The 11,777-nt window shown below is 38.5% G+C and overlaps 2 protein-coding genes across 2 annotated transcripts; both read right to left on the reverse strand.

The window, feature by feature from the left end:
* Positions 1-1,285: 1,285 nt before the first annotated feature.
* On the reverse strand, positions 1,286-2,227 carry LOC146612333 (B2 bradykinin receptor-like). Its single transcript, XM_085343447.1, has one exon. The coding sequence runs from the start codon at positions 2,198-2,200 to the stop codon at positions 1,286-1,288; it is 915 nt and encodes a 304-aa protein (XP_085199573.1). The 5' UTR covers positions 2,201-2,227.
* A 2,434-nt stretch (positions 2,228-4,661) lies between these two features.
* Positions 4,662-5,597, reverse strand: LOC146612334 (B2 bradykinin receptor-like). Its single transcript, XM_085343481.1, has one exon. The coding sequence runs from the start codon at positions 5,568-5,570 to the stop codon at positions 4,662-4,664; it is 909 nt and encodes a 302-aa protein (XP_085199607.1). The 5' UTR covers positions 5,571-5,597.
* Between the last annotated feature and the right edge of the window lie 6,180 nt (positions 5,598-11,777).

The raw sequence follows: 11,777 nt of genomic DNA on the forward strand, positions 1-11,777 counted from the left end.
CAGTATTTGCACACTATTTTATATTATTTTTTGACAATCTTTAAAGTCATTATTCAATACATTGTTATTGTTAAATAAATATCGTCAAATAATCGAGATCTCAATTTCAGTGAAAATAATCATGATTATCATTTTTGCCATAATCGAGCAGCCCTAGTGCAACACAATGATCTATGCTAACCTGAACAAGGAAGTATATTCTGCAGAATGTATTCGTGTTGATAACAGCTGATGACACTTTGCATAGGATATCATTGAAAGACCATCTGTTATCAGCCCAGAAGCTCACACAGCACACCACACATATATACACTCGTAAACAGGAGCACCATTGCACATGAAAATAATTGCAAATGCAAAAAATGAATTTCTGATGCAAATCCCAGAAGATTAGTTCTGTAGCTGCAGAATTACCAGAAACTCCAAAACAACTGCAAAAAACCAAAACAAACCAAAACAAAAAACCAAACCAAACCAAACCAGTGGTGCCTGTCAGTTGCTCAGATGGTAGCTGTCAGCTTTATGCAGGTTACACATAGATTTACACACTCTGCTCCCAGGTAAGTCACCTAGTATGATAGCCACAACCCTAATAATCCTATTTGGATGATATGAGTCAGTGGCAGAAACACAATCATATAATAATGAAAAACAAATCAACAACCCAAGCAGAAAACTTAGTTTATCAGTTCCCAGAGTCAGAACCAGACACGGAGAAGCTGCATTCAGCTTTTATGCTCCTTATATCTGGAACAAACTCCCAGAAAGCCTCAGATCAGCTGAAACACTCAGTTTATTTAAATCCAGGTTGAAGACTCACCTATTCTCAGCTGCATTTGAATAAAGCACCAAATCCACACTTTAAGCTTAAATTTCAAAACTTACATTTAACTACTGATTTTATCTACTGTTCTGATTTTATCTGTTTTGATTTTATATACTGTTGTTTGTTTGTTTGTTTGTTAATTAGTTAGTTAGTTTATTTGCTTGTTTTATTCAATTTTAAATCATGCTTTTTATTTGTTCTTGTTTCTAATGTCTCTGTAAAGCACTTTGAATCACCTTGTTGTTGAATTGTGCTATACAAATAAACTTGCCTTGCCTTGCCTTGCCTTTAAAACCCTTCTAGCAAAATAAGTTTTTTAAGTTATGGAAGCTGCTATAGCGTCTTCTCTCTAAGATCACACCTTACGCTGCCAATGTAAGAATATATATATGAACACAAAGGCTCCTAATGCTTGAATGAATAATTGCCAGTTTAATTTTTCAAACTTTAAGGCTTTTTTCACTGCTTGAAGAATTCCTTTGTCCTGTTCTGGAAGCTTTTCCCAATAATGACGTGGAGAATGGGGATAAGGACACTGTTGAAGAAGAGTAAGTACATGGAGACCTCTTGGATGATTACAAGTATGATGTGACATTTCAGCAACACTAGTAACGATGCCACGTGGACTGGCACCCAGCAGATAAGGTATGACAGTACAACTGCCAGGATGAGAGTCGTGGTCTTCTGCTCTGTTCTCTCAGGTTTTAAAACCCCCATTAGCCTTTTTCTCAGAATTTGAATAATTCTGACAGCGCAGAACGAAATAATGACAACAGGGATGATAAAGTTGAATATTATGTCTCTCACCTCATACAGCAGATATTGATCTAGTGAAGTGGAGTCGAGTGTACATTCAGTTGTATTTGACTGAGGGTTGAATTCTAACTTAATGATGATGAATATGGGGAGAGCAAAGACCAAACCAAAACTCCACACAAACAGACATCCCAGTTTGGCATAAAATGGCCTGCTCATCAACTCATGGAAAAGTGGGTGCACCAGTGCCACATAACAATCTAAGATAGCCAGAACAAGAAAGTAGATATTGCAACATGTACTCATTCTTATAACAGCTGGTATCAGCTTGCACAGGCTTTCACTAAAAGGCCAGTCATAGTTGGCTCTTGCATCATCAACCCAGAAGGGCAAACAGCACACCAGAAGAAGCTGAGTTCCAGTCAGCTTGCTCAAGTGGATCTCAGTCACAGTGCAGGCCTTCTTGTGGAGGCAGAAAACCATCAGCACAAAGGCATTAAAGATGAATCGAAGCACACTGATGACATAAACCGGAGCCATAGCGATGATTATGTTATTGTTGTCAACAAAGATGTAATCACAATGGTCTTCACTTGTGTTGCTTTGGTTTCCGGACATCTTCAGTGTCAGGAATTAAGTTGGCAGGGATGCTGGAGTGAAATAAAGGATACCAAAATAGAAAACATAAATATAATTTTAACTGGTATTGTTCTAACATAATTTGTTATGATGACAGAAAATATAGAGATGCAATTCTGAATAAGACTGTTATATAACTAACAGGCTTCAGACCCTGAGTGACCTGAATTGGAATAGGAGAAGAAAATGGATAGGTTGATAGTATTTGATTCAATTTTAAAGACCATCATCATATTAGAAAACATGCATAACCAATGCACAATTTAAATCATATTAAGAGCTGAGCGTGCTTTCCAGCATCATAGAGTCATCGCACAACACCAGCTACATAAAACAAGTTCACAAGTTTTATTATGCTTTTTGGGGGAAGTCTGTATTAAATACACTTTCGTTTGTGTTAAATACATTACTATAAACGTTGTTACTGCATGAGGCTGAATTTGATCAAAACACAAAACATGCTGAGACAAAATCAGTTAATCTGCCGTCTACTTGTCGACACGTTACAGTACACCTAAGAACATCACTGCTTCCAAAACCTGTGCAGCTGTTAAACTGAAGAAATTTCCTTTTTTATACAGATAGTGCCAAAAAGTCAAAAACACTGCTCCTGATGGACAGTGATTTAGACCTTGCAAATATTCCAACTAAAGGTAAAGACATATCTTGCAGGCAAATTGGTCTGTGCTCCTAATGGAAAAAGAGCAAACAGCCAGCTACACTCTCTCAGTACCTTCTGCTACAGTCTTCTTTCTGAAATGCTTAATTTAAAGAAGAAACTAAACTGATAGTCAAGTGATTTCAGATAAGAGAGACATCACACCCAGGCTATGACCACTTCCTTTACTCTTCACTGAAGTCCTTAGTTACTTCTAAACATTTTTTTCTCTGGGTTGATTTTATAAACAAAAATGACCCTATTATGGACAGAGAAAATTTTCCATTTATTAACTTAATGCCAACATGTTAGACGCTGTCGTTATCGATTAAAATACACAGGAGACTTTTAACGACATGTCTATTCCAAACTACAGATCCTGATTCATTTTGACTGCAGGAAAGACCTGGAAAAACTTTCAGGCTTTCACCTTTAACAGGTGTTTTTTAAGATATTTGTGTTGAAACATGACAAAAATGCCTGGATGTCTGCCAGTGCATCATTTTAAAAATATAGTCAATATCTTGAAATGAATTTGATATGCTACTTCAAAGCACATTGTGTGCTGTCTGTCCTGCGTGCTGCATAACAACAACAATATTTAGTATTTACTGCTGTTTACACTTAGCTAGATTAATGCGATGGTGTTGTGTTTAGTATGTTGCTTTGTTTTTTTTGCTTGTTTTGTATTCTTTCTCTCTCAACAGGTGATCCAGGAGATTTTTTTTCCCCTTTCTCACTGTCCCTCTTCCCTTCTGTTTTTCTTTTCCTTCCTCTCTTTTTTTCTCCCTTTCCTATCCCTCACTCATGTCTGTCCCGTCTGTAACAACTGAAAATAAAATAAAATAAATAATAAAAACAAAGGTCGATCAAATGGACCAATACGGCAATGCCATGATGATCCATTTGGCAAAATAAATCCATTGGACAACAATTCTGAAGGCTAAAGAACCAAATGGGACAGGCAAAAAAACAAAAACAAATAAAAAACAAAAGAAAGAAATGAATTTGATATATAAGGCTAGAAATTCACAGCAATCATTTAAGTTCATTATATATTTTGAAACTTTGAGTCATAACATTTTTATTCAATTCAGATATGGTCGAGCAGAAGGCCCACGTTGATTTGAGATGGGGTGATCCATATGAGAAACAGAAAATACACGATTATTATATGTTTATATTTTCTGTTCATATGTTCTTTGAGAGTTAAATACATAAATGTATGATGTGATTTATTAAACCGTCACAATTTTTCTTACACAGCATAATTATGTTGTGATTTGTTTGAATAAATAAGTCACACGGTGAGTAGAAATTAACTTTTTTTATTCATTGACAACAAGTATTAATACAGTAGCTGCAGAATTACCAAACACTATTTGCATGTACAAGAATTTAGAAAAAGAAATTTTAAGAAGACAGTTGCCCAGAGGGCAGCTGTCAGCTTTATGCAGGTTACACATAGATTTACACACTCTGCTCCCAGGTAAGTCACCTAGTATGATAGCCACAACCCTAATAATCCTATTTGGATGATATAAGTCAGTGGCAGAAACACAATCATATAATAATGAAAAACAAATCAAAAACCCAAACAGACAACTTAGTTTAAAACCCTTCTAGCAAAATAAGTTTTTTAAGTTATGGAAGCTGCTATAGCGTCTTCTCTCTAAGATCACACATTATGCTGCCAATGTAAGAATATATATATGAACACAAAGGCTCCTAATGCTTGGATGAATAATTGCCAGTTTAATTATTCTACCTTTAAGGCTTTTTTCACTGCTTGAAGAATTCCTTTGTCCTGTTCTGGAAGCTTTTTCCAATGATGATGTAGAGAATGGGGTTAAGGACACTGTCAAAGAAGGCTAAGCACACACAGACCAAATTGATGATTTCCAGCATGATGTGACATTTCTGACTGTCAGTGTTTTCGAACACAAATATTCCCACGTACAATATCACCCTGCAGATCAGGCATGACAGTACAACTGCCAGGATGAGAGTTGTGGTCTTCTGCTCTGTTCTCTCAGGTTTTAAAAACCCCATTCGCTTTTTTCTCAGAATTGTAATAATTCTGACAGAACAGAACAAAATAATGACAACAGGGATGATAAAGTTGAATATTATGTTTCTCACCTCATACAGCAGATATTGATCTAGTGAAGTGGAGTCGAGTGTACATTCAGTAGTATTTGACTGAGAGTTCAATTTTACCTTACTGGTGATGAATATGGGGAAAGCAAAGACCAAACCAAAACTCCACACAAACAGACATCCCAGTTTGGCATAAAATGGCCTGCTCATCAACTCGTGGAAAAGTGGGTGCACCAGTGCCACATAACAATCTAAGATAGCCAGAACAAGAAAGTAGATATTGCAACATGTACTCATTCTTATAACAGCTGGTATCAGCTTGCACAGGCTTTCACTAAAAGGCCAGTCATAGTTGGCTCTTGCATCATCAACCCAGAAGGGCAAACAGCACATCATAACAAGGTGAGTTCCAGCCAAGTTGCTCAGGTAGATCTCAGTCACAGTGCAGGCCTTCTTGTGGAGGCAGAAAACCATCAGCACAAACGCATTAAAGATGATTGCAAGAAGGCTGATGACATAAACTGGAGCCAGAGTGAAGTCATTGTCAAACAAACAATGCTCTTCACTTGCGTTGCTTTGGTTTCCGGACATCTTCAGTGTCAGGAATTAAGTTGGCAGGGATGCTGGAGTGAAATAAAGGATACCAAAATAGAAAACAAATATAATTTTAACTGGTATTGTTCTAACATAATTTGTTATGATGACAGAAAACATAGATACACCTAATTCTGAATAAGACTGATATGTAACTACCCGGCTTCAGACCCCGAGCGACTTGAATTGGATAAGCAGAAGAAAATGGATTGATATATAGTATTTGATTCAGTTTTAAAGACCATCATCATATTAGAAAACATGCATAACCAATGCACATTTTACATCATATTTAGAGCTGAGCGTGCTTTCCAGCATCATAGAGTCATCGCTAGAGCACCAGCTACGTAAAACAAGTTCACAAGTTTAGTATATCCATCCTCACATTTGGACACAATTTAAGAGAATTAAAATTTAGATTTATTATATTTTTTGGGGGCAGTCTTTATTAAATACATTTTCGTTTGTGTTGAATACATTACTATAAACGTTGTTACTGCATGAGGCTGAATTTGATCAAAACACAAAACATGCTGAGACAAACATGCTGAGACAAAATCAGTTAATCTGCCGTCTACTTGTCGACACGTTACTGTACACCTAAGAACATCACTGCTTCCAAAACCTGTGCAGCTGTTAAACTGAAGAAATTTCCTTTTTTATAAAGATAGTGCCAAAAGGTCAAAAACACTGTTCCTGATGGACAGTGATTTAGACCTTGCAAATATTCCAACTAAAGGTAAAGACATAAGAAAGTAAATTCCAAGCCAAATTAAGCGTTTACATACCTTGCAGGCAAATTAGTCTGTGCTCCTGATGGAAAAAGAGCAAACAGCCAGCTACACTCTCTCAGTACCTTCTGCTACAGTCTTCTTTCTGAAATGCTTAATTTAAAGAAGAAACTAAACTGATAGTCAAGTGATTTCAGATAAGAGAGACATCACACCCAGTCTATGACCACTTCCTTGACTCTTCAATGAAGTCCTTAGTTACTTCTAAACATTTTTTTCTCTGGGTTGATTTTATTAACAAAAATGACCCTATTATGGACAGAAAATTTTCCATTTATTAACTTAATGGCAACATGTTAGACGCTGTGGTTATCGATTAAAATACCAATACAAGACTTACTCTGCTGTAAGAACACCATAATACTGATGATCCAACAAAGAAAGTCAGAGACAACATGTACACAAAATGTGATGAACGGAGGTGAAACAGGTGGGGAACAGAACAGAGCTGAGGTAAGTCAGGAAATAGGAAAGGGCAGAGAAAGTAAGTAAAACTAAACGACATGGGCAGAAACAGAAACTTTAAAAGTAAAGACAGGAACTGATGAAAGGGAGCAGACAAACCAGAATACATACAAACCAAAATGGTGCGATAAGACAGACTGAGCACGACACGAGGAGACATAATGACAGAGACAACTAGATACGAGACATGAGGAACAAAATCAACACACACACAAAGTAATCATGAAGAGTCAGCACAGCTGGAGATAACAAGGCATAGCAGAATCTAGACACAAACGGGAAAGGTAAAAAAATATAGACCACAAGAGGCCAAAGACCCAAATTAAAAAGACGAAGCAACAAAACAGGGCAAAGCCTAACATTAAGATGGGGACTTGACAGTAAAACACCAGAGGAACTGAAATAACGCCAGAAGGAGTGATATTTCTGACAGAACCCAGAAATGCAATAATAATCACAGGCACACTAACAAAGCTCAGCCTAAAATAATAATTAAACTAAAGCTCAAGAACAGCAATGAAAAGCAAACTAAAATGCTCAATTATAAGAAGAAGACGCAAGATAAGCCAAGAAAAATTGCAAAACATGACAGCTGCTTAATTCTCTGAGTGTTTAATGTCACAACGGGACTGAACGGACTCACGCGCAGGCTCTGAGTAGGGAACAATAAAGGTTTTTATTTACAGAAGCACCAGGTGATCTATTTACACAGTGGGGAAAAGACGGGTTCCGGGAATCCACACACGAACAGGAAGGGGGAAAGATACTTGCAGTCCACACACGCTCCAAAGTCCTCACTCCATCCACGCTCCACGCTCCTCTTCACACTCCACAAGAAACACAAAAGCTCGCTCCAATCCTCACACACTTGATCGCTCAGGTAACACAGGGGCAGGTCCAGGGAAATCTATTCACAGAGATGCAAAAGGTTACTGTAAGAAGATCGCTAGGGAACCACGAGAACGAACTGAGCTGGGGTTAACACTAACGAGAGTCGGCAACGGTCCAGCGACGAGAAACACAGGGCTGCCGTCTTATGAAGGAGCTGGATCACTCGTAATGAGCCACAGGTGCGTGGGCCAAGGGCAGGAGCCCGCAGGTAAGCTCCGCCCAGGCAGAGGGAGGAGGGAAAGAGGGGAGAGGAGAGAGCAGGGAAAAAATAAAAAAGGAATACAAAACATATGTAGCCGTACTGAGCCGACCGGGTAGGCACAGGGACCCTGACATTTAAACCCACTGCTAGACTGTTTCTCAGAGCTTTTCTAATGCTGTGCAGAAGGATAACAGGGATGATAAAACTAAAAATAATCAGCATCCTCTCCATCATTAGATATGGATCTTTTGTGAGATTAAATGTGCATTCAGTAACATTTGACTGAGGGTGAATTTTGACCTTCCTGTAGATGAATGCGTGAAGAGTAAAGACCCCACACAAACAGACATCCCAGTTTGGTGTAAAATGCCCTACTCTTCCTCTCATAGGAAAGCACCAGTGCAACATGTGATCTATGCTAACCTGAACAAGGAAGTATCTTCTGCAGAACGCATTCGTGTTGATAACAGCTGATGACACTTTGCATAGGATATCACTGAAAGACCATCTGTTATCAGCCCAGAAGCTCACACAGCACACCACACATATATACACTCGTAAACAGGAGCACCATTGCACATGAAAATGGTTGGAAATGCAAAAAATGAATTTCTGCTGCAGATCCCAGAAGATTAGTTGTTCCTTTGGTACTTAAGATGACAGACAACATTTATTTATATTGATAAATATATTTCTATATAACAGTGTTTGAGGGTACTCCTTTAAAGATTGATGTGTAGGCGCACCTCACTTATATATTTATGTATGTATAAATTATATTTATAATAGGCGAGACCTGTGTTTGGTTCTCTAAACTGTGGCATGCTTGTTATCAGATCATCAGATAGTTGGATGTTTTGCTTATATTTTCAGTAGTTTTGTTAGATGATGGTATATATTGCTTTTCACAGCATTCATCTTTCAGTGACAAACATTATTTTTTTCAATGTATTTCACTTTATTTTAGGCTATCATCAGTTTAGAAGGTGGGAATGGATGTTTGTGTCTGTGTGTGCCTGTATGTCTTTGTCTATATGTCAGGTTGGGTATCAGACGCCACCTCTCTGGGGACATCTCAGGCCCTCCAAGGTTTGGAGGCCTATCTCCACCCACCACCACTTCCCCTGCCAGTGGCGGACTCCCTCAGGTGTCGGTGCGTTGGTGGTTCTTTGTGTCTGGGGGTAGGCGTCCGGGTACACACCGGCTCACAACTTGGCGGCCGCTTATCGGGGCCTGGAGCCTGGGGCTCGCTCGGGCCACTTCGGAGGTGGGATGCCCCCGGCCTCTCGGCCTGGGGCTCGGTCACTCAGGCACAGCTGGCTGCCGGCGGAGCTCACGGGCGCGTCACTGCAACTCCCCCTGGCTTTTGCTCCGCGGCTGCTGAGTGAGCCCTCATCTGGGACTCTCCTCAGCTCTTTCTGGGACAGTGGCGCGGCTGCCCCTCTGTTGGTCTTCCTTGGTCTCTTGTGTTCTGGGGGCCTCTGGATGTCTGGAGTTTTGATCTCCTCCATACCTGCTTCATACCCTGGAGGACGGGGCTGTGGCCCCCCCACACTCCCTAGCAGATCGTTACATGGAGAAACCTTTGGAATGCAAGCATGCTGATCCACACAGGTATGCACACAGGTATGCACACAGGTGTACACACGGGTATTCACAGACGCGGACTACACCTTTCTTGGCTGCTGCCTCAAAGCACATTGTGCGCTGTCTATCTTGCGTGCTGCACAATATCGTTTATTATTTAGTATCTACTGATGTCTACTGCTAGCTAGTTTATTGTGATGGTGCTGTTTTTTTTTTATTATGTTGCTCTTTGTTGTTTGCTTTCTCTTCTGTTTTTTTTCTCCATACAGGTGACCCAGGTGTTTTGTTTTTTTGTTTGTTTGTTTTTTTTTCTTTCTTCCCCCCCTTCTCACCGTCTCTTCTCCCCTTTGGTTTTCTTTCTCTAACTCTCTTTCTTTCATTCTTTCTCCCTGTCCTATCCCCCAGTCATGTCTGTCCCGTTTGTAGCAACTGAAAATAAAATAAATTCATAATTATAATAAAGGTCAATCAAATGGACCAATATGGCAAGGCCATGATGATCCACTTGGTAAAATAAATCCGCTTGACATCTTTCTTGGCCTTAAGACAACAATTCTGATGGCTAAAGATCCAAACGGGACAAAAAAAAAAAAAAAAAAAAGAAAAAAAAGATGATGGTATATATGGCACTTCACAGCATTCATCTTTCAGTGACAAACATTATTTTTTTCAATGTATTTCACTTTATTTTAGGCTATCATCAGTTTAGAAAGCATTCATGGCCAGTTTTTATTTTCTAGGATTTATAATTTACAGCAAGAGTAGATTTGCATGAAAGGAAATGGTTTGTAATGGACAGATGCAAGGTGATCAATGGCCACAGCCTCGTGCAGTAAAGATGTATCACAAGACGGTTGATCTGTTTGTCTCACTAACAAACTAAACATGGCATTTTTAGAGGGTACAGCAGCCATGGCAGTTTGTCTTGAAACAGCAACAGTAATCTCCATATTTAGACCTTTTTCTAAAAATCCATTTTCGACTTCAATCTCGAAATATTGACTTTAAAAAAAACTTCACTTATGTGCAAATAAAGTGGCAGGTAATTTTAAATTCTATCAGCTCAACACACAGCGAACACACAAACTGTTTGTATGCTGTGTGGCACAGTGTGTTGCTAGCTAAAGGCCCAGCTGCTGTCTTTCACAGGGAGAGAAAGAGTGAGAGATAACTTTACTCTGAGAAAGATGAAGGAAGACAGACACGACATGAGGTTAGATTTAAAGGTAAGGACTGCTCAGTGATGCTCGATAAACTGCAAATTTAAAACACATGGCAGAATTTTAACCACATATTGGTTGAAGTTTCAAAGTTCTTTATTCGTCACATGCATAGTTTTACAAGTATAACACACAGTGAAATGTAACCTGACATGCTCCTCGAACTGTGCAAAAGTCGATATACCTAATGTATATATAATATAAACATTAGGTGAATGTGCAGTAGTGGCATGTATGCATGGTGTGTGTAAGGTGGTAGTATATAATGTGATTTGATAAATAATGTAGTTTCATTTGTACATGTTGTACATATATATTACTTTATCATTATCTTAGTATACATATATTTAGAACAAGGTTCTGTTACCTTTCTACAAAAAAATGTTAGAATCAGGAGCTACTTTTTGCTTTCTTACTTTGAGTACTTCACTTGAGTAAAGAAGTTGCTTCAGCACTTTTACTGGAGGATTTTTTTAGTAGTTCTACTTAAGTAAAGACAGCCTGTACTTTTGCCGCCTCTGCCCACAGCACAAACTATGTGAAACATGTTCCCACAACCATGTAAATCTTTGTATTCATGAAGATTAAAACAAACAAACAAAGAAAAAAACCCACTCCTTTTTATATGTGCATTTAGTTTTGACACATTTGTGTGGCAAGTGAAAAGTCACTCATTTGCTTCAAATGCTCAAATCGAACATGTGAACCTGAGTGTTTAGATTAGTCTGAAGTATGACTTTCCAGCTTTCAGGATCACTCCCACATATGCAGACCTCATCCTTTTAAATATGAACTTGTTTAATGTATTTGCCACTGTAACAGTATATGACAGAAAATATGAAAAAGCACTACTCACTACTGAATGACAGCTCCCCAATATCACTTAACATGCCATGTCTGGATATCACTGAAAAACAAACAAACAAAAAAACAGTGTTACATAAAGAATTTAAATTAGACCTGATACAGTAGGATTATTAGAGAGAAATACACCAATGTTTCTCTCATACTCAGACAAATAATTGTTCCTTTCATCATATTAAATCAT

This window comes from Diplotaxodon limnothrissa, linkage group LG19 (genome assembly GCF_057381915.1).
Source record: "Diplotaxodon limnothrissa isolate DT_005_m linkage group LG19, D_limnothrissa_male_GT1.1, whole genome shotgun sequence".
In the NCBI taxonomy this organism is placed as follows: Eukaryota; Metazoa; Chordata; class Actinopteri; order Cichliformes; family Cichlidae; genus Diplotaxodon; species Diplotaxodon limnothrissa.